The following is a 23,313-nucleotide window of genomic DNA, read 5'->3' on the forward strand; positions in this document are numbered from 1 at the left end:
GAAGACTGTCGTCCATCATAGGAAAGTGTGCTGGACCTTCCAAGTCTGCTTCACGTGCTTTTTCCTCTTCCCTCGCACGTAATTAGTGTTCTTTTTCTCTCCTTCTTTTTTTTTTAATGTGCCTGTTTCAAATTTGTATTATTTTTTTCAGATGTCTAATGTCAGCTACGTTCTTTCTCTTTCTTTGGTCTCTCCCCACACTTCACATACCAGACAAATAGTTAAAAGTCTGCAAAACCAGGCGAACTTCCAAAATATTTCAAAATGAAACCACCCTCTAGGTGACAGATCAGGAAAAGAAGGCAAAGCTTCCAGGACCAAGATTTCAACACTCTGGCTGCAAACGTGTTGGAAAAATCCATTCAGGTTGCTAGCGCCACGCAAGAGAGTCTGAAGACGCACGAGCATCCAAGGGACTGACAAAAACCAACGTGGTCCATGATCACTCAAAGTAGTCCGCTTGTCATGGTGCATTCTGGGAGCATTGCTAGTAAGCTGGCACCTGTCCTTGAAACTTTTCCCCCCTCTTGTTTAGCATTCAGGAAGTGAAAGTGTTTGAGAAAACATTCAAAATTCTGACAATGAATACAAGTGAGATTATTTTTTAATGTCTGTCATTCGTAAAACTTACATCCTTCGCATACGGTTTATTTGTATGTAATAAAAATTTCATAAGGAAATTTTTTTCTGGAAAGCGTTCTACATGCTAACTTGCTTAACATTTGCTTTGGATATACAGCTAAGAGTAGCTTTACAAAAATTCTTCCTTCAAGTAGTCCCTTTAACAGTGGGGGGAAAAAAAAAGCCTCGTCCCTAAATAGATGCTCTTCTTTCCCATTGGTCCCTTGTTTCTGATGCCTTGTGCACCCTGAACTACACAAAGAACAAAACGTCAGAGCTCAGAATATACTTGTATGCTTCAATAAATCTGCTCATTGCATAGCGAACATGTAAACTCCCAGAGAATCTATAAATGCTTACCCTAGCCTCTAAAAATGGTTGCTGAAATTTTACATAGTAATTTATTCTGATGTTTATTTTTGTTGTAATGTTGGGCTTACTATTTCATTTTTGTCCATGTGTCAACTAAATATAGTAAGTGAAAATAATCCATCAAAAGTTAAAAAAAAATAATTTCACCTCATTCTCTAGTCTGGATCTCCCCCCGCCCCGGGCATAACAAATTAAAAGTATACTACTGTCCTGCCCCTTTAAGACAGTGCTCAAAATTAATTTCAGCGGTATGTGCTTAACATAAAGTTAACTATGTTTGCATCAAATAAAATGTTTATTAATGAAAGCTATTTATCATACAGGAAACAGCAGAGTCATCATTACAGAGGTGTACACTAGAGGTAACAGATGCAAATGTGCATGCAGAGCCTTCTGTTTAGAAAGGAAGTATAGACAATAATACGAAAATTACTGGCTTCATCCCTAGCCTCTCATTAAAGGGTAAAAGTTATTCTCTGAATTTACAATTGGAAAAATGCCGTTAACAGGTAGGACTGATACACATTAGCAAGCAGATGAAATGGATTTCTTTTCTTGGACTTTATTTTACAGTTATTGTGCTTGACAAATGTGTGGTATTGTTTCGGTAATGATTTTTTCCAAATGTGGGGAGGGCATATTAATGCCGGCTTGCTCTGGTTTTAGACATGGTTTCTCTCGCTCTTTTGTTAAACCACATGAGGCTAAGCCTTCGTTGGTGTCAGACATCATAAAGAACAGGTTTTGGTAACATTCAATAAATGACACTTAAGTCTCACTCTCTCTTTCTCTCTCTCTCTCTCTCTCTCTCTCTCTCTCTCTCTCTCTCTCTTTTGGTTCAATAAACTTTTTAATGTATGATTATCATAACCTAATAGTGTCTTTGTCTTCACTGCAGTGGATTTCCGATCAAATCTTTCCCCTTCCTTTAATACTTTAGGGAATTTTCAAACGTCGGGATGTTTGGCTGTAATGCCCCAAGATTTGTTCTCCCTGAAAAAAAATCATAGTGACAATTTATTAACTACAGAGCAACTTGGCTTTTAGGGGTCTGCAATTTCTATTTAGATTTACAAACATCCACTTGTGCTCAATAGACCTGATATTAAATCTTAATCATATTTAAGTTTTCTTTTCATGCAACTACAGATCTGCTCATTTATTTTCATTCTAGAAATTGAACTGAGTCAAATCAGTGGGGCATTACTTTTATTATAAACACGAATATTTAAGAGTATTTCAAGATTGAGTCAGATTTTTATATACAATGGTGTGTGCATTTGATATGAATCAGAAGTTTGGAAACCTAAGAACTATCTGTCCGTTTAAATTTTTTTTTAATGGAGCTGCTATTTCTTAGCTTTTACACATAGATATTGAAAACAAACTAATCCAAGTGAAACTTAAATAAAACTGATGGGAAATAAAACTCCTTAGATTCAAGATGGTTTATTCACACAAATTTAATAGGATATATCACAATTGTTTGGTCCATAAATATTTAGGGGAAATAGTTTCTATACAATGCATTTATCAATAAACAAAGGAACATGGACAATTTTGCTAGACCACTTACTGTACTATAAACACGAAGCTCAATATATAAGGTTATTGAATTTATCAACTATTTTTGAAAGAGTGCACAACTGCTTTCTATGACATGTTTGTCCCCTCTAACAGGATACACCATAAAAAGAGTTTCGGAAATAAGAGGTAAAACAGTACAAAACTAGTGAGGTGCCGAAAGGGTTAACAGTTAATTTAACAAACAACACACATAGATCCTGATTTCTCACAAACTTACTTCCAAGTTATATCATAAGGCACATAGGAGAACTGAGTTAAAGTCTGTCTACTTAATAAAGCAGACCTGTAGTACCATATATATATATATATTGTTCTGCCAAAGAACAAAATTTATGTGTCGATATTTTACCTGTAAAAGTGTGTTATATAAGATCTCAGCCTTACCAAGATTGTTTGGTCTGGTTAGTGGTAAATGCCCAAAATGTAAGAGAAATATGAAAGGTCAAGATTTAAGCTCCATAGAAGATGACCACACTTGCTAAATATATAATGGCGATCACACTTTTCTTCTGTTACAGTGTTAACTTCTCTTCCATCATCTTTTTTTTTTTAAAAATAAGCTACTTTCTGTGCTAATTTTCTAAAGACCCTGAGCAAGAGTTACAATAATGCACTTCAATGTGGGCAGTGAACTGTCGATAGGTAACCACACACTTATACAACCAGAAGGGCACCTTTAAAAATCTATTAAATAGCCACTTCGACCACCAGAGGAGATTTAAGGGGTGCAAAAAAGTGGACGGCATGTGCAAAGTTAGTCTTAACAATCCACTAAAGCAAGACATAGATCTTGACTTCTTCTTTTATTGTTTTAGGAAATCCACAATCTAGTTGGTTTGTTTTTTTTTTTTGTTGTTGTTGTTGTTGTTGTTTTTAAACTACAACAGAAGCAGAGAGATGAACATTCACCACTGCCCAGACCGTTAAGATTTCACCTTAAATTAAAAGGAAAAGAATGCTACTGTAAACTAGGAAATATATTCAGCTTGGCATCCACAAGGCTTCTGAGTTTGTCTACTTTAAGAGTCACAACTTCACATCTGTAATGTTAAAAGGATTTTAGACATGCGTCAACCTATGCCAAAATAAAATAAAGAAAAACCAAATAATTCTCATTGTTGGTGTTAGTTTACTAAGTCAGTTTAAAAAAGAAAGGAAGAAACAAGGAAAAGACATTATTTAGAATGCCAGATACAATGTCATGGTACAGCTGAAGCCAATTAATTAATTATTAATAAATTATGCCAATAATTTTACTTCTTAAAAAATTATATTTTGCTTATTTCCATTTCTCAAGGGAAAAAAACAGAAAGGTAGAAAGAATAGTTTCAGAGACTGGATGAGTTTTCTTTTCTTTGTGTGTGTGTGTGTGTGTGTGTGTGTGTGTGTGTGTGTGTGTGTGTGTGTGTTTTGGGAGGTCAAAAGTATAAAATTTCAAATTTTAAAGTGTAACTTTTCAGGGACTTTAAGATTTTTGTTTTTGAAAAGCAATAAAGAGTTGGGAGGGGGGCTGTACAACTCTAACAGCAGGAAGTCACATTCCTGAGTTAGACTGCCCACCCAGCTAATCATCATTTAAAATTGATATTAATGTTTTTGTTTAATTATATTCTTCACTCGAATTAGTAGTTCAAGGTAAAAAAAAACAGTAATAATATATTTGGTTTTTTTTAAAAAAATTTTTAATATAAAAACTTTTAATTGTAAGGTTTTAAAAAAACAATTAAGTATATGGTTGCTTAATAACCTGATCACAAGAACAGGAATATAATTTGCCCATCCTAATAGCATTCTTTTTTTTTCCCTTCGAGATTCTGGAAATAAGTAACATAAAATTTTAAGAGGCACTTATTAGACTGATTCAAAATCTTCCCTTACCAACTGAAAAAAAAAAAAACTGATTAAAGAAAAAAGGTCAAATACATCCTGGAGACCAAATTTGTTCACTTAAAAGCGACAATACTATAAGCTCATAGCCAAGGGGTGTAGATGCTACACGCCAAGCTGCTATTTTATTCCCCAAATATCTTGTGGGTTAGAAGAAGGAAAAAAAAGTCTTGTAAATAATAAAATAATAATATTACAATAATAATAAAAAGAGGAAGAATCCTTTAAAAAAAACAAAACCCAAAAAAAACCCCCCCAAAAAAAACAAAAAACAAAAAAAACAAAAACAAAAGCAAAAACAAAAAAAAAAAAAAACCAATGTTAGAAAAGGTTCGTTAAGGTAGTTTGTGAGGGGCTTCCGGATTCGTGGCTGTCCATGTTAGAGGTCACAGTTGTCACTACAGTGACAGTGGGATTGGTCAGGTCTGTTAAAGTGGTCGCAGTGCCGGGTGGAGTGAGAGCGCCGCTGTCTGCTGAGGGCGGGGCCGGAAGCGACGTGCCGTCAGCTTTATCAACACCCCCATTCTCCTGCCGCAAAAGGTTCCTTCTGAATTTGGCTCGTGCGTTTTGGAACCAAACCTGCAAACCAATCCCAATTGATTTCTTTATCGATTTTTTTTAAGTTCTTTTCTCTCTTCCTTTTTTCCTCCTTTTCTTTTTTTTCCTCTATTTCTCCTTTTAGATATCATTTTCTTTTTCTTGGAAAGAAAGTGGACTTTTTTTTTATTTCTTTCAAAATAAACTAATTCCAGTAGTAGAATAAATTTATACGCTCTTAATTTACATATTCCTGAATTAAATGTGCCACTTGGGATAACTGATGCTGGAACAGAGATACCACCGAAACAAAAACATGGAGTCTAGGGGGAAATACACCATCCCTCAAAAGAATAGGGAAAATCATGGTCACTAAAAGTGTCTCAAAGTAGGACTACTCACTTGAAAGGAACACCAAAAAGTTTAGCTGTTGGCTAGTCTGTCACCTGACAAATGCTGTAAAACCATAAAATTCTTCCCAGTCACAGACCCCCAAACTTCCAGAGAGATTTTGGAGAGCAGAAAATGTATGCTATTGGTCACTGAGGAGAGGGAGATGGCAGGTCACTCATGGCAACCCTGTATAACTTTATAATTCTTCCCAAAAGTCTGGGGAAGCAATTCAACACCAGGAAGAACTCCGGCGTTTTAACTACGACTTGGTAAAATGGAAAAATTCCCAGTCCAACTGCTCACTGAGGTACTAACCTTATTTTTGACCTCTCAAGTGCGAGGGGTGGGCCGCCTGAATGTGGAAAGGCATAACATATGAGTAGGCTGCCGGGAGTTTGTGGATATGGGACCGTAGCTCCTTAGAAACTAGCACATTAAACCCCGCCTGAGTGAATATCTCTACAGGCAAAACTTGTTTAGATAAAGTCAACGCCATGTATAAAACGATGAGGCTTTGGAGCCCACCTCTCTGTCTGTAGGGAGAATGTGAATCCTGGATGCCTCCCTGAGTTCCCTCCAGGAAGTCCCTGTAGGAAGATCGCTAAGGAAGGAGATGACTAGGAAGCAGAATAGGAAATATCCAAGTGATTAGGGAAGAGAACTAGTCGCTGTCCGGGGGAAAGGGAGGAGATAGAAACAAAGCCAATGATGGATGTGTCTTACCTGCAAAACTCTTTTGGTCAGGCCTGTTTTTTGAGCAAGCTGTTTGAGGTCCTTGGCATCTGGGTTATGGTTGATGGCAAAGTAGGATTTCATGGTCCGAAGCTGGTGGTGTTTGAAAGAAGTTCGCATCCGTTTGGTCTTCTGGGAAGGTGGGTAAGGCTGCTGGTCCCGGTCCAAATGGTCTGCCTCGTTCTCATTACAACCTGTTGCAGCAACAGGGAACAAGTAACAGCTCAGTGGAAACTTCTACACTGGCTTAGGGGACGTGACAGGCAGGGTACATGACAATGCTGTCTTCATAAAGCAAAAGGCTGTCAACCCAGTGGTGAATGATATCTGGACAAGAAGACAATGGCTATGGTCAGCTAACCTAGGCTATTTGGACACAGCTGGTTTACATACTGGAAAACATAAGTTAAATCCTTTCCTCTGCTTGATGTTCAGTAGTAAACATTGGGGGAGAGGTGGGAAGTAAGAAGAAAGACAACATCAGAAGAGGGAGAGGAGGAGGAGGAGGAAGAGGAGGAGGAAGAGGAGGAAGAGGAAGAGGAGGAGGAGAAACCTTTTTCTGATAGTTTATGTGGATTTTCACCCAGGTGTGCACATTCACAGGGTCTTTTGAAACCACGTGTTTGCCGGTTTCTTGATTCCCATGTTCTGTGTGAAGGCACTGTTCTTTATCATGATGAATATGGCAAATCAGGTTCCAAATTATCAACCAGCACACCACACATCTCACACACACACACACACACACACACACTCACACACACACTCACACACATACACGCACACATACACACACACTCACACACACACATACATGCTCACACACATACACGCTCACACACATACACGCACACATACACACACACTCACACACACACATACACGCACACATACACACGCACGCATACACACACACACTCACACACACACTCACACACACACACACACCCCTAAGGAATGACCTAAACCATTTTCTTATCCTAATAGCTTTCTCAACATGGTTGGAAAAAGGAAGAGACTTGAGAAAATGACCTTTTGTTGTGAATGTCTTAGAGAATCAGAAGAGCATTGTATTTGAAGAATTCTAGCTATAACTAGTTAGCTTGGGCTATGCCAGGAAGAAAACACTTTTCCCTTGGAGTTCTTCTAATAAATATTTCTGAAGGAAAATGAGCCCAGCCTTCTCTTCCCTCATGCCTGAGGCATTCCCCATAGCTCATTGCTGAAGCAACACTGATGGTTTCCATCCAGCCTGGTCCCCTGTGCTCTGGATGCGTCTAAGTCAGCCTTGAGCTGTGCCACTCACTGGTCTGACAGTGAGAGGGCAGCACCTTCTCTGCTCCTGGAAATCCTCCTTGGCACCAGGGGCAGAATAAGTCAAACTTTAAACCAAGGGGAAAGTCTTCATCCTCAAGATGTAAACACTCCTCCTATTTAAAGCCAAGGTGAAAAACATTTAATAATACTGACTTACCTCTGCAAAAATCACAACTTTGGTTCTTTAAAACCTTATTTCATATATTTATCTGCTCTGTTGTCAGATCTGAGCATCCTGTGCTCCGATAAATTACTTAAAATCAACCTGACCATGCCGTTATGAAGGAAAAGCTTAAATTTTGAAAAGAGGGAGGCATCTCTTAATATTACCCTTCTCCTGCTTTTTGCAATGTTGTCTGCCTTCCAGGCTGTGGTTAGAATTTCTTTCAGAATTTTTCTAGCCAATCAGTATGTCTGTATACACATGTGTGCTCAGAAAGCAGCATACATATATACACATATATATGTATATATATATATGTATATATATATATATATATTGTGGTAATCAACCAGGAAATCTACTTTGAAAAAAAACTTGTTTAAGTGAGAAATTGTCCCAAATAAAATAAAATGAATTATGACCTTCTGTGTGCCGTAAGACACAAAGGGGGAGGGGATATGGGAGAGCAGTCCTGAGTCCTCTGAGGGAAAGGATTTTATCAAATTCTCCTTTGGGTTCCCTAGGTCAAAAGCAAGGCTATGACTGAACTCAACAAGCATGAGCTGTTTGCTCCCTAAGAAATTACAAGCTCTTGCTAATCCAAAGTCAGATCAGGTGGAGACAGTGTCCATGTCAGATGTATACTGCTGAACTTTGAGCTTAACTTCTTAAGCCAGCCAGAGTGGAAACACATTCCCACAGCTAGCAGAGAGGACATATTTTACATGTTACCCTATTTCATCCCAGGGGGGATATGTCAACTTCAAATAGTCTGCGGAATAGCACTTTCTGATCCTCAGATGGATGGAGCAGGGTCTTGTGGCTATAAAAGTAGGTTATCTCCAGTAAACTGAGCCATATTTCACAGCCAGATTACAAATATACCCTCAGCAAATGGTCAAAGAGGCGCATTCCATTCATCAGAGGCCTCTTCAAATGAGATATCCACCCTAGCCTACGTGAGCAACTTTCCCTGAGCAACATATCAATGGCGACAGAGACATTAACTTGATGTTTACATAATGCACTTACTTAGTCCCCCTCTCCCAGGATAACATTTCCTAAAAATGAATATTATCCCCAACTTAGCTATCTAGCTATTCACCATTGAAATGAATCTAAGGGAAAAAAATAAAATAAGATTTGAGGAAATTGCTCCTCCATGTACAGTCCGTTCAGATTTGCCCATTGCAAACTCGATATAGCGGTTGAGTGCATTAGAAAAAACGTTATTGTGTTTGCTGCTACAAACCAACTCCGTGTGTAAGAACTGTGCGGGTGTCAGGTTTTCCTTACAATATATGATATCCATGTGGCTTTGTTTGCTCCTACAGTATCCATCATGATAGAGAAATCTATTTTTGCCACAGTTTAAGTCAGCATATCCAAGTTGCTTGTGTTTAATGGCAAAAGCTTTATGTAAATCAGCAAGTGATCATTTCCCCTGTGGGTAAACTTTAGGGATATTCCCCCCTCCTGAATTATAAGAGCAAATAATTCTCTTTAAATCGCTTCAGATTTCCACCTGCAGCTGCACATCTGTTGTCACTAAAGTTAATGAGAGGGTTTAAATGGTTTACATTGGGTTGCTGGGGAGATGGTCACCTATCCAAAAGGAGTTTCTGTTTGGAAAGGTTCGGAACCTTCTGAGAATCAACTAATTCCTGGGAGACCACTAGGGGTCAGTGCCAGGCTAATTTAACAAGAGGAATTTTGCACATTTAGAGGAAAGAACCTCAGGAGGGAGGTTGTGAGAGGTAGCAAAAATCCAGTTTCTTCGTTAATGGTCAGCTACCCATGAGGACATGTCTATCCTAGGCTAATCCTTTCACCTCTGGAGGGTTTTACTTCAATATGGCATTCCAGATAAATTATCTATGCCTCTTTCAAAAATATCAGCCTGAGTAATTTGATTACTATGTTCAAAGAGGTGGAAACTGAGCTAGGGACATTCTCATCGAAAGGTAGCTGCCCTGTGCCAAGCACTAACAAGTCTCACAGGCTGACAGTTCTTGGATCTTGATCGTGTTGTGTGTATGTTTTTAAAATTCATTGTATGAACCTATTTGGGTCCTGTTAGTGCTGTTCTTTATGGAGCTTTACACTGAAGTGGAAATAGAAAACCCAGAGCGTGCCCAAACTCATGGGCTTTACATGTAGGGGACTTGTGTGTTCTATACTTTCACATGTCTTCAATTTGCTCATCCACACACCCCTGCTCCACCTCCATCGACTGTGTGACGAGGTACCATTGGAGTCACACACGAACTTTTTGTAAATGGAGGTGATTGGGGTTAGAGTACTTTAAACCAGTTCCTCCAGACTCTCTTCACCTAATCTTAAAGAAACGTGTGCTATTTGCTCATGCCTCTGGGAGTATCCAGGTAAGGGAGCGCATGTTGAGAAGCTGTAGTGGGTTAAACAGCCTGGGCTACTTTTTGGCTCCTGGAATAGGACAACTTACTCAAAGACTGAGCAGCCCTAAGGAGCAAACTAAGAATCCACACCAAAATTTTGTTTTGCCTGTTTTATTTATCTTCAGAAAAGTAAAAACCAAGTGAAGCTAAAGTCTATTATTTTGAAAGCTTCTTGGGTCTGTCTAACATAATGTAGATCCAAGGGAAAACCAAATTTAGCTAATTAGATTAAATGAAACAAGCAAACAGCCCAGCTCACTCCCAGTTTCACCAGAAATCCCCACCCCTCTGTAGGGCCCTTTCTCCTTACTAGTTGTTTAAAACCCTGTTTCCCTCCCTCCCCTTCCCCTCCGACTTTCTACCCCTTTCTCCTCTCCCCTCCCCTCCCCTCCCCTCCCCTCCCCTCCCCTCTCCTCTCCTCTCCTCTCCTCTCCTCTCCTCTCCTCTCCTCTCCTCTCCCAATAGCATGGTCAGGTCTTAGTAAGTGGCTGGTAAGTGAACTTTCAATGTCATCTTCTATTAATAAAGAACAATTAGTGTCCCGGTTGTCTTCCCTTGGGTACCATGCATCAGAGAATATGGGATGTGTCCTGGGCAATTGGACCCTAGGCAAAGCTCTACCCCAGCTTAGCAGGGGTCCCCAGACCAGGGTGTAGCCAGGCACAGCCACTAACACCCTTGGCCAACCCCTGGGCTTAGCTTGCTGCCCCATGCTTAACCTCTAAGTTGGCCCCTTTCCCTTGGTCCAGCCACTGCCCAGATGTGAACTCACTAGAGAGAGATGCAGCCTCCTTGAGCTACGTGTTCCTTTTCTCTGAGGTGCCATCTCTCTGTGCCATCCCAAAATGAATTCCTTTAAGTTGGGAAGAGAATCCCAGGACACAACCTAGCTTAATGAACGCCCCTGCTCAGGACCACCTGAGAAAGAGGAAGCCAGAGTGGGGGCTCTCAGTTCAGATGTTCACAGTGTCTATGACCTCAGGCAGATCGCTTAACTAGGATATTGTCCCACTATCTTCAAACTACAAGTCACACCCCAAACCAGACATTGAAAACTGGAAGATGATAAGTAACAGATACTCACAGCTAGTATGTCACTTTTAGTAGCCCAAGTCCCCTGTGTGCTAAGTTCCCAAATAGGTTTGGGCCAGGGCATGGGAAATCAGAGCAGTCAAGTTCCTTGGGTTTCCCCAAACCAACCTGGGTTTCCTTTCCCTCTGCACTTACTCTGAATAAGAAGCTCAGGTCTTCAAGGTCTGCCAACATCCTGACCTCGAAGACTTGAGGTGGGGACAGGCTATCAACAATAAGTAGCCTCACTTTTTTGTGAGGCAAATTGATAAAAGATAGGTGTATCTTCCAAACCAAGGGCGTCTTTAGGGACTGCTGCCTTTACTCTGCTTTGAATTGGGAGAAGACTGGCAAATGTCACACAAGCAGCCTGAGAGAACATTAAGTCACCCCGGTGGGCTTGACCTAGAGGTTCCTCTGGCTGTCGGAGGTCTAGATGACCTGATGATCTATCAGGCCTGGAGTGAGGAGGTTAGATGAATAACTGAGCCTTCAGAGGCACAGCTGTGCAAAGTGAGTCCCACCCTACAGTTGCTCATTGCCAAGATCAGAGATTCAATTTTTCAATACCCTTGCCAACTATGTTGCTGATTAACTTCGGGCTGGTGACCACAGCCTCTGCCCCCTCTAGACAGAGTGGAGCTGGGCTCTGAAGTCTTTTCTTTTCCCCCATTAACTATTTAGGAAAACCTCCTCCAGGATCTATAATTTGGCTCCAACAAAGGAATTGCCCTGGGGCTGTTTTGCTCCAACTGAGAGCCAGAAACTAATGGGCTCATTAACTAATGGGCAACAAGGATTTGGCTTTGCCTGTTTGGGGGAAGTCACTTGGGCCTCAAGGTTATAAAGCACCACAAGCTCACAAACCAATAACCCATCCTCTCTCCCCTCCCATCTCCTTTACGTCTTTCTCTTCTTCAGACTGAAAGGGGGTTGTGTTGAGAACAGGTTCTGGTCTTGGAGCAGAACCTGCACTGCCAAATCGTCCTCCAGCAATGTGAGATCTGAGCTGAGTGGGTAAAGTTAAGAGGCCCACCTGAGTTGTAATTCACGATGTCCACTCCCAGAGCTGGGCTCTTCCGCTTCCGGGGCCGCCCCTTCTGCACTGTGCCAGTGCCATTGAAGTAAGGCAGAGCTAAGCCGCCGCTCTTGGCCGCCAGCTCCGTGTAGCTCAGCTGAGGTGGATATTCCCCTTGCAAGAGGGTCTCAAAGTGTGCGCGGCAGTATACCAGGCTGTCCTTCATACCGAAATGGTCGCCCGTGGTCAAGGTCTTGTTGCAAGTGGAGCAAGTGAAGCAGCTCAGATGGTAGACTGAGTCTCGGGCGCGCATGACCATCTCCGAGGCGGAAATGCCAAGGTGGCAGCGGGCACATCTCTGCACAGAGAACCTTCTGGAAGCAAACAGGAGAATCAGGGAGCCAGCTGGTACAAGGAGGCCCTAACTCCCATTCGCAGCACCAGGGCATAGTCTACAGGGGCAAGAGACTAGCTAGGGAGTTCTGGCTGAGGACCTCTTTGAATATCAGCTTTCCTTGCTCAATGACCTTCTCTGGTCCTAGTGAATCCGTACACTAAAGTCCGAAGAACCAGGAACTGTGCTTCTTTTTTTTTTTTTTTTTTAAGCAAACAAACGAAATTCTGAACTGGCCAATTCACAGCGCTCTTGAAAGAATATTAAATTGCAATGCCAAATGAAAAACCCTGATCTTACTGATGACAAAATAGTATTGCGTGTGCCTGTCATCTCAGAAAAAAAAAAAAGCAAAAAACCCGGTAATTCTGCAAAGAAAAAGCTATCCTTTTAGCACCCCTCCTGCTTCTGCTTAGAGGGAAGCCAGATAACTTCCACAGGCACAAACATTTCCCAACCTGGGATTTTTGTTTTGTCTTTTTTGTTTGTTTGCTTGTTTTTTGTTTATTGGTTGGTTTCTTTTTGTTCGTTTGTACGTTCGGGTTTTTTTTTTTTTTTGGTTGTTTGTTTCTTTTGTTTTGCTTTCTTTTTGTTTATTTGGCTGTCCGTTTGGTTGGTTGTTGGTTGGTTGGTTTTGTTTCCTTCAATCTGGTTCTGACTAGCCATTTCACTAGCAGTGGCCTCTGTGACTTTTTCATAGCCATTATAGGACCATTGTCATACACCTGGTTGCTGCTGCCTGGGCCAACAGGGGGGAAGTTGACCAGTTCATTTTAAAAAGGGCCAACAAAACAAAACAGAACAACAGCAGCAGCAGCAAAACCTTCTCTTGGTCACCTGATACCTGTCCATTTACTCTTCTCCCAGATTTTTCCAGGGGAGCTGTGAAGAACTGAGAACCCTGATGAATCTCACTAGACCCTGTGATCCTTCTCGTCCATCCTCACCAGTGGGGTATACACGGTTTTAAGGCAATTTCCCCATTTCAGAGAAACAAAAACAAATACAACAAACAAACAAACAAAAATCCCTGCACCCTGAATGAGCCAAAGAAGGAGGGCAGCGAGGGAACTCCGGATTCCGCAGTGCTCTACGGGGTCAGAGGAGTATGTAAATGGGCAGGCGGTGGGGGCTTGGGGGGTACCTGTAGTAATCCTCCTTGCAGTAAATGCTACCGTCCTTGGCAAAGCAGGTGAGCTCCGATTCCAGGGCCAGCTTACATTCACAGCACTTCAGGCACCTAAGGTGCCACTGTTTGTCTACAGCCAGCAGATAGTACCTGTCAGAGATCTTACCCCCGCAGCCGGCGCACAGAGCAGGCTTCTCGGGGCTGAGCGGGGGCATACCCTGTGAAATAAGAACAAGACTGAGAGGGGATTCCGGGCGTTGCCGCACAACCCGGGACGTCTTGGCAGAACAAATCCCCGGCGCTAAACCGAGCGCATCGCTGCAAGGGCCACAGCACACAAAAGCAAAAAGTGAGGGAAACATTTGCAACTTCTCCCTTCTCAACGTCCAGTTTCCTTTCCTAGCATCCCGAGCCCCCTAGTCCGGTGACTCTAAAAACACCTCGATGTCTTGAGCTTGCTAAGAGTCTACAGGATGTTTTGATGGGCGGTCCAGAAGTAGAATAAGGTTAAAACGTGTGACTTTCCAACAATACACACTATATAAAAAAACAAAAAACAAAAAACAAACAAAAAACCCAGAAACTGTTGTTGAGAACTACAATTCTGAAGTATGTGGATCTTTTTTTACACAAACAGTACTATAATTCTACTTTTTCTAATGTTTATAGGCGGAATAATTTGGCAGACGTTGTGGTTCGGACATTACTTAGCAGATCTTGCTGTACTCTCCGTTCAAGGCCGGCGCCCTATCCCTGGTGAGAAAGTGAAGATCCTGTCCTGAAAGAAGGACCCGCATCCATTCTTTTCTGTACACTGGCTCTTTTCTCGGGCCAGCATAAACAGCACAGATAATTATCTTGAAATTTTGATTCCCGAACTAAGACCTAGGTCACAAATGAAGCTAGCTAAGGCGGTAAAACTCACTCTGAGGATCCCAGTCGGGATGTTTTAAAATAAAACAGCGGTTAAAAGTAAAAAGAAGCTCACCACTGCTCAGACTAGCATTAATAGTCTTCCCCTATTACATTTTGGCGACATGGAAAGGACACATTTCGCCGTTTACTCGGATATTGTGTTCTCATCGAATTAATTGTACAAATGGCGACAGTGGGCTATTTTAACCCAAAACCTCGCTGATTGTCTAGCGGTCAGTTTGAGCTACAGTCCCCGCTGTGATACAGAGTCTACACAGCACTCTTGCCCTGCCTGGAATCATCTCTGCGGACTTCTGTAGGTTTTTTTTTTTTTTTTCCTCTCCCGTCGGTAAGTGGAAAGGGGACATGTTTGGGTTACTAGTACTTTCACAAAGACATAACTGCTCTTTCACGAAGAGAAACAGCAATAGTTGACTGCATCTCTTGAGGTTGTAGAGTTCATGTTCTTGATTTTAGACTAGGGAGCCGCTCCTTCGCGTTTTATTCGATTTCCCCGTATCCAATACACCCGCCCCATAAGGAAGAGAAACTCAGTTTTGTGACCCGGGAAGCTGAAGAGGCATGCACAGCCCCTAACAATCTCTGGTGAGCTCCGGGAGTCCGAAGACCTGGAAACGGACCAGCGCGTTGGGTTCTACTCTGAAGGTCTGCTTTTTATCCCAGAGATTGGGAATCCCACGCAGTGCTGGCAAGTGGTCCCCTATTACCTGCACCAAGGCTTGCCCTGGGGGCGGTGGATCCGGCCTGGCGGCCGAGTCGCGGGAGACTGGAGTTTGTGGCTGTTGGGGAGCACGCCCGCTCCTTCCAAGACCGGCTGCCCTATCGGCCGGCGATCAGCTGCTATACAAAGACTGGAGAGCTCAGGACTGCAACATCCTAGACACCTCGATTCGGAAAGGGAACCTTGCCTAGCAAGCACGCCTGCGGGGAAAACCTAGCGAGCATCCCTAGGCAAACGTCCCCAGGACCCGCCATCCCCAACCTGGGCGGGCCGGAGATTTGCAGTTTTCCCAGCGCTGCGCCCGGGCTGGTCCTTACCGCGTCGCGGCCGTTGAGCTGAGTGCCTTTGGCCAGACGGGCCTCGGTCTTGGATCTGCGCTCCATTTCCTCCATGATACCTTGGATGTGGCCTCCGGAGATTCCGTGGAAGAGCATGGCTGGGGGGCGGAAAGGACACGAATTGTTTTCGGCTCGGCACCCCACTATTTCCATAAACACACGCCTGGGGCTCTCAGTTCATTCGAGTGAAGAAGCAAAGGCGACCGCACAGGGCTGCGCGGTGGAGAGGCGTAGAAACGCGTGGGGACAGGGACAGGAGAGAAAAGAAGAAAAACGGCAGAGTAGAAATAGCTCTACTTGGGAGGGAAAAGACTGGGGCAAAAGAACAACGGGGAAGGAGGAGGAGGGGGTGGGGAGTCCAGCGTCTTCCAGAAGATGTACAGAAAACAAACAAACGCGGACGGAGGGGAAAGCAGGCGAACCTTACTGCAGTGAGAGATCGAGTTACTAATGGGAAACAACTGCAGAGGGGGGTTGAAGTGGGGGGAGGAAAACAAAATCTAAGGAAGAAAAAAAATAGTTTTGAACACAAAGAAAGAAAACGAAGTGCTATATTCAGCGGTCCCCGGCTGCCTGCAAGTTCCCAGTGCCTGTAGGTTGCGTTGGGGACTGCTCCAGCCAGAGCTGTGTCCAATTTGTTAAGAGACTAAAGCCAGCCCATTTTTGATAATTTAGTAGGAGGAGTCCTCTCCCTGGAGCTGCCACGGATTTTTATTCAGACAACAAAGACCTGTCATACCTCCTCTCAACCCCCTGGTGATGGGCAAGCAGGGACAAACATTACAAAGGGGTGGGGGACTTGGGGGGGGAGTCAGAAGGAGGGGGCCTTTACCCCCTTCCCACACGCGCGCCTGCACACACACACACACACACACACACACACACCCTCAAGCACATATCCTTCCAAGAGTTCCCAACAGTCATGTTTTAAAGCCGTAAAGGAGCCCTTATTGTCCGCATCCTGGATGGAGCAAAAGACAGGGCCAGCCTCATTTGATCCTAGTTCATCTGACCCCAGCCAGAGGCGCACAAGATCCACTCCAAACCTTAAGGTTCCTTCTCATCTACAGACCTTTTTAAATCCCCATTTTACAAGGCTGTCACCAGAAATGTAGAACGCCCCCCACTCCCCGCGCGCGCGGACTTTGAAGCACTCCTTAGAAACGATACTTTTAATGCGTGCTCCCTTCCTCCCCATTTCTTCTTAACTTACTTATTAAAAACACTCTTCGGACAGTTGTCTGCTCGCCTAACCTTCCCGAGGGCAGGCAGTGCCACCACGCTCCGAGATGTCCACCAAAGTAAAAAGGGGGCGTGGAGAGCCTACTTTTCTGAGTAATACTTTGGGATATATATATATGTATATATATATATATCTCCCAATAAATATATCCATATATATGTATATATTATTTCGAGTGTAAAGGCCAGGCCAGGACATGGTTTTGTAGACCTGTATGCTAAACAGAACCTTAGCCCGAGGAGTGGGTTACTCTTTTACCTAATTCTAAGTTGAAGGTAACTCTTGGAGATTCTAACGTCCCCTTTGGAATTTGTCAACGTTCACCGGTCTTGGGTGAGCTGGATTCCCGCGTGAGGTAGGACGACCAGGCAATAGCCGCTAGTGGTCCGCACACTTCGGAGGGTGTGAAAGAGGCTCCGGGTGGAGGCGGGGAAGTGAGAACTAACAGGCAGGATGGCAGACTGCTCCTCACAAGAGATGGTATTGTTCTGTTGCCCTCTGTTCTTGTTAGCTCGGCCCTTCCCCTCCCTCTGGACCCATTAAAAAGTGTCCACAATACCACAGGACTCTGATATTGTGGATTCACTGGGGGGAAAAAAATCCTAGGATCGTGATGCGAGGAACAGCGACAGGAACTTAATCCGAAAGGGAAGAAAGACTGCTCCCGCTCCTTTCTCCCTGCTCGCCACTCCGTTTCACCACCACTCTGCGGCCTTGCGGGGAGCATCGGGGATTCTGTCTAGAAAGCCAAGCCAAAGCAGCACCCCGCAGCACCGCCGCCTCCCTCCACCCAGGCAGCTCCAAGTGGAACTTTAGCCCAATCTGAAAGAAAGGCTGAGAAGAAGAAACTGGAAAAGAGGGTTAGCGAAGGAAAGGAAGAAAGGGGAGAATAAAGGAACCGCGTGAACGATAGGGGACTTAGGAAGGACGGAGGGAAGGAAGGACACGAAAGGAAGAGACGGAGAAGGATTGACTGGTAAAAAACAACCCATAGTGCAGCAGCCTAACTTCCTGTCCCAAAGCTTTGCTTTCTGAGGTTCCTGGGGTCGCGTCTTCGTGAAACTCAAGTCTCCACTATTTCCTCACCTTTCCCCTCCTCCGGGTCAAAATAATGTTATTTGCAGAGTGGACGCTTTTAGGGTCCTCTGGGTGCCAGAATACAGCTCATAAAACACAATTTCACACAAAAAATGAAGCCAATCAAGTGAACTAAGCTGGAGCCCCCCCCCCCAATTTTGGCAGCCCTACCTGACAGCAGGACCGCTATTTACTGTAAGTAATGTAATTAGCCCCTTTGGATGGAAATCAATGAGCTCTCTAAACCCACGTGCACACAGGAAGGGCCCCAAGGAGGGGCTGGGTCAGGGGCCCTTTCAGAGACAGCAGGTCTGCTCACAAAGGGGCAGATTGCCTTCATACAAGTCAGTAGTTAAACTGACTCAGAGCCCAAGGAGGAGGAGAAAAAGGAGGGGTCTACCCAAAGAAGTAGTCAATTAACCCAAGGAGGCTAGAAGTACAAAGTAAATATTGGACTGTAGTCCGCTCTACCTAAACACTCCCCCACTTTCAAATAGAAGTGTTTGGAATTGATCTTGGATGTTGGATGTTGCTCTGTCCAGCAAGAGCATAAAAAAAAAAAAAAAAAAAAAAGACTGCATGAAGGAAAACTGAAAAACATCTCTCAGAAAAAAGTTATAACTTTAGGCCAAGCACAGACATCTTATAAGCCTGCATTCATTCATTCATTCTTTCATTCATCCAATCTGTTTTCTCTACACATATCTTTAAATTGCCTGTAAGTGCAAGCATTGTAGAGTATTTCCTGAAATCCTGATCCTAGCTGAAAGCTACCTAGGACTGTTCTTTCTTATAAAACTCCAGGGCCAACAGGCATTGGCCACTCCCATAAAGAAGCCAAAAGCCAAGATCTTTTTTCCTTGCTATGAGGATGCAGGAAGTCTTTGGAAGGTGGGAATGAGGCAGGGGTCTAGTGGACTTTGGGAGGTCCTAGTTAGTTCTAGGGAAATAGCTCCTCATAGGTCCAGCCCAGTCTTCTCTCACAGTTCCTCAAAAAGAAGTCCTACTGGAGTAGAGGTGTGAGATGGCCCGAGAAGTAGGTGTGTCACACAGAGTATGCTACCTTTTTGACTAGGAACCCTAAGAGACTGGTAAAGAACCCTCTTACCTCCTTTTCTTCTTTTAAAGGGCTCTCCAGTGCTTTAAATAGGGAAAGCATCCTGGGAAGCTTTGCCAAGTAAAAACACTCCTTTCACCCAGGAAGTGTTTCTCTTCCTCCCAATTCCAGACTGAATGGGTGGCTCATGTTCCATGGAAACTAGAGCACTAGAACTTCAATTCCAGAAACTAAGACTTCACCTTGGGACAGGTACACACAGTGGGGACTGCATGGCCTGCATTTGCAGTAGGATCTGGAGTCTTCTTTCCAAACCCAAAATATTATTAGAGGTAGTGGGACAGAATCCTGGCCTCCTCCCCCTAGGATAGGGAAGAGCTACTGTGCTCTTTTTCTGTTCTGTGACTATCCATAGGGTTATTGTTAGGACTCTCAGTGAAGTGGAAGTCTGAATGCTAATGAAATAGAAGGTTTTTATATTTAGTGTACCAGATTACAGCATTTTCATAAGGGCATAGGAAGAGAGGATGAAGGCTTATTATTTAGGCTCAGGCAGTCCCACCTGGGCAAAGGTCCCTGGCTTAGTTGACTCCTTGGGGAATGGAGGGTAGAAGAGGAAAAGTAGAGATGCCCTAGTTTGCTCCAATGGCTGTATGACTTTAGACTCTAGAGAGGAAAATAACCCAGCAAGTGCTTGTTACTTAACTTTAAGAGTCTCCAGGTCTTTTTGACCTGAGTTTTGGTAGCCCTGATCCAATGCTTGCAGGTTTGGCCATTATGGTTCCTTTTCTTCATATCCTAAGAATAGTGCTGTTGGAAAGGTGAAGCTATGGAGATCTTGCCTAGGTGCTGGCATGTGGGAGTAGTGGGAGTATCAAAACAGCCAAGAAAAGTCAGAGGTGTTATGAAGCTAGGAGCCCTGCTTTCATTGGTGATGCCAACTGGCCTTGGAAGATAGGGCTGCTCCCTGTTAGAGGTGAGCAGATGGCCAGCTCTGGACAGCTTTCTATGAGTAAACCTTCTTCCGAATGATACTGGCAGGTCCAGTCTGCTTCTGCATCACAGAGCACCTCCGATTCCTTCCTAAGAGCAAAGTTTTCCTCTAGGCATGCAAGTGAGCCTTCAGAGTTATGGCCGCAGGAGCCTGTAAGATGCTACTCTCTAGGCAGACCCAGGCCGCAGTCCAGCTGCACTCACACTGTTGCCTGCTGTTCTCTGGGACAGATGTCTATGCGGGTTAGGGACAAGCAAGTCTATGCCCTGTTAGTGCACGAACACCTGCGACCTCAGAGGCCCATGACAACTGCTTGCTGTCTTCAAATCCCCGTTCTTGAATCCTGACCCCACCTCCACCCCCAACAAGGCTCCCACCCAGTCTAGAATACCCGAAAATTTGAAGCTCTTTTTCCTGTGACTTACTGTGCCTTCAGAGTCCCAAAACAAACAGGAAATTGTACGCAGGACAATGGATTAGTGTTGAACAACAAAACAAAATGGGAATAAAATAAGTTGCCATTCAAGCCCTATAAGGAACTTGCTTTCCGAAGCTCCACCGAGGGTCACAAGTCCCTCATGACTGCTCTTTCTTCAGGTCCAATGATACCCTGATCTCTGCCTAGAGTCCTGACCCTGGTCTCTAAGGAAAGTCAATGGCATTGAAGAAAAGAGCCAAAACGCGGGGTAGGGGGAAGGGGCAAGTTTCGGGAAGCCGAAATCTTTTCTAGCTTCCAAAGCATAGCTTAATTTTAAGACAAATACGGACCTTCCACTCAATAAAGACATGCTCATGGAAGCATGCTGGGACACACACACACACACACACAATCTCTCTCTCTCTCTCTCTCTCTCTCTCTCTCTCTCTCTCTCTCTCTCTCTCTCTCTCTCTCTCTCTCTCTCTCTCCACTCTTACCTGGAACACACGCCCAAGAAAACGTTGGCAAGGAAAATACTGAGGAAACTGCACCAAACTCACCTGCCTCTAGAGTGGTGCCGTTCAGCATTCTCTGTGCAAGAGTAGCGGACCGCGCAGTGAAATGCGGTTGTGCTGTTAGAGAAAGAAAACCTGGTGTCAGCTAGACATTACCGGGAACCAAGAACCTTCTCCCCCTGGCTGGGCCAGACTCAACCTCTTGTCTGTTAAGATTTGGGGACCCAGGCGGTTATAGCCTAACTGAGTCTTCCTTCCAGAGCTCCAGGGACACCCCGGACTAGAAGCGCCTCTCCCCCACCCTCCACATCCCCGGGGAAGAAAAGCACACCCCACCACAACCTAACGGGATGTTACCTTGATGTTTCTCGTCTTGGTGTCAGGCGTTCTTCTCAAGAATTTGGTTCTTGGAGAGGAGGTGGCCAGAGGTGGTGGTCAGGGGTTTGGGCCAATCCCCACGTCTCACTCGGTTAATCAAATAAATAAGCCAGTGAATAAACTTAAGCGTCTCTCTCTCTCTCTCTCTCTCTCTCTCTCTCTCTCTCTCTCTCTCTCTCTCTCTCTCTCTCTCCCCTCCCTCCCTCCCTCCCTTCTTCCTTCCCTCCCTCCCTCCCTCCGCTCCTCCCTTCTCTTCCCAGTATTGACCTGAATCTCTCACCTCTGACCTTCAGCCTCCTCCACCTGTCTTTTATTTTCTGTTTATGCTTTCTCAAATCGGAAAAGGCGGGGGTGGGGGTGGCAGAGGGCTCAGCCTCCGGCCAGTGCCCCGTCACCCGTTCTGAGGCCACGCTCAGCCCTGCCAGCCTCTCAATAATCCAAGGAGGTGTTAATGGAAGACTTGGCGGCAAGGGAACCTCATAAAGCCACGAGCATCCCGAGGCTTGGGCGCAGCCGGGGTGGGGAGTGGGAGGGGAGCTGGAGCCCCGCAGTGCACTCTGGGCTCCCGGACCCCTAGCCTGCCTTTGCCATGCTGAAGCTGGTACCTAAAAGATGCTGCCACCAGCTGGTGCCCGTTACATAGACGGTGAATGGTGGTGGCTCCTGGGGAAAATGGGCTAAGCTATTGATTGCTCACACACCATCCCCGCCTTCCTCTCCTTTTGCTTCACTCAGTGTGGGTGCTCCGAAGCCAGGCGTTAGAAACCCAGCAAGTTGAAGAGCATTCTGCTCCGGATGGCGGCCTTTGAGATCGGTCCGCGAGGGAGCCCAGGACACCTGTCCCTCTTGGGTCCTTGAGCAAAGGCTGAAACTAACCTTTTAGAAGGAAACCTACACTCAAACCCGCGTAGATGGCTATCGCAGAGATGCTTTGGGACCCGGGACCAAACGAGGCCCCTGTTACCTGGTCTCAGGTTCCACTGGGACTGCGTAGCCCCGGGTTCCCACGAGCCGCTAGGAAGTGGAGGAGACTCGGAAGCCAGACCTCTGGCCAATTATTTACCCCACTCCCCACCCAGGGCACCCCTCGCAGTCGGGGATGGGGAGGCGGGGGATTAGCCTGGGCTCCCGCGCCTGTGGTGAAGGAGGTGTGAGCAGAGAGATTGGCAGCGCCCGAACACCGGTCAGCGCCGGCGCCGCCCTCCCCCACTCGTCTGCTCCCCAAAGCCTCGCGGTCTTAGCCGCTCCTTGACTTGGCATGGGCCGAGGACTGGATGGGCTAAAGGCATTCATGTGCCTCGAAGCCACCAGCAAAAACCACGGAATTGTGCGGGGATGGAAGCCAGCCAGTCCCAAAAGCTCTCCACAGTTTGGAGGCTTTAAGGGACAGCTCGGGAATGGCGAATCCAAGCCCCCCCACTCCCATCCCCCAACGCGTGCTCACTCTGCATCTTGAGCTGCTGAAAGTGGCTCGGAGACCTAGGGACTGAGCCTCGGGTTCCACTGGACATCGTGAACTAGTCTCTTCGGCCAACCGATCACCCTGGGCTGTTCACCTTGTTTTTTCTATTGTACCCTCCTGGAGGAAACAAGACTCTTGGGTTCAGCCTTTATGCTAATCATTGAACGAGCACTAGGAACTCTTAGAAGTTCTGTCCTAGGCAGTGCCTTTTAACTTCTTTGGGTAACCGTTTTGGGTATTTGATAAGGATATACATAAACACACACACACACACACACACACACACACACACACATGCACGCACACTCGGGGAGGGGGAAATGAGAGAGAGAGAGAGAGAGAGAGAGAGAGAGAGAGAGAGAGAGATCTCCCCCTCCCAAAGGAGAGAATCCTTTTAAAATCTGTAAATACATCTTGACTTTTGTAAGATAGTGAGAAGGTAACGGGGAGCTTTTAATTCTCCACCATTGACAGATGACAGTTCACAAGCTTCTGCCGTCGGTGGAAGGTAGAGAAGAAGTGACTGAGGCAAAAGG

General features: G+C 44.8%; 1 protein-coding gene across 5 annotated transcripts; it reads right to left on the reverse strand.

Annotated features, from left to right (window-relative positions):
- Positions 1 to 1,269: 1,269 nt before the first annotated feature.
- On the reverse strand, positions 1,270 to 21,499 carry Lhx9 (LIM homeobox 9). 5 transcript variants are annotated; one of them, XM_006249919.5, is made up of 7 exons: positions 21,295 to 21,499; positions 20,983 to 21,054; positions 15,613 to 15,731; positions 13,654 to 13,856; positions 12,134 to 12,489; positions 6,121 to 6,323; positions 1,270 to 1,986 (listed from the first exon to the last, which is right to left on the reverse strand). In XM_006249919.5, the coding sequence occupies exons 2-7, from the start codon at positions 21,008 to 21,010 to the stop codon at positions 1,930 to 1,932; spliced, it is 966 nt and encodes a 321-aa protein (XP_006249981.1). In that variant the 5' UTR covers positions 21,011 to 21,054; positions 21,295 to 21,499; the 3' UTR covers positions 1,270 to 1,929. The 5 variants fall into 5 exon arrangements, with proteins under 5 accessions (XP_006249981.1, XP_006249980.1, XP_006249977.1 ...); NM_181367.2 differs by lacking the exon at positions 1,270 to 1,986 and adding an exon at positions 4,784 to 5,046 and having other exon boundaries at positions 21,295 to 21,376; XM_006249918.5 differs by lacking the exons at positions 20,983 to 21,054; positions 21,295 to 21,499 and having other exon boundaries at positions 15,613 to 20,295.
- Positions 21,500 to 23,313: the final 1,814 nt, after the last annotated feature.

Source organism: Rattus norvegicus, chromosome 13 (assembly GCF_036323735.1).
Source record: "Rattus norvegicus strain BN/NHsdMcwi chromosome 13, GRCr8, whole genome shotgun sequence".
In the NCBI taxonomy this organism is placed as follows: Eukaryota; Metazoa; Chordata; class Mammalia; order Rodentia; family Muridae; genus Rattus; species Rattus norvegicus.

Coding starts and splice junctions, on each gene's coding strand:
- Lhx9 (XM_006249914.5), bottom strand. CDS start 15,786: ATGGAAATAGTGGGGTGCCGAGCCGAAAACAATTCGTGTCCTTTCCGC. Junction 12,490..13,653: donor TGCAAGGAGGATTACTACAG/GTACCCCCCAAG, acceptor GTTTGCTTCCAG/AAGGTTCTCTGTGCAGAGAT. Junction 5,047..6,120: donor TGACCAAAAGAGTTTTGCAG/GTAAGACACATC, acceptor ATTGGTTTGCAG/GTTTGGTTCCAAAACGCACG.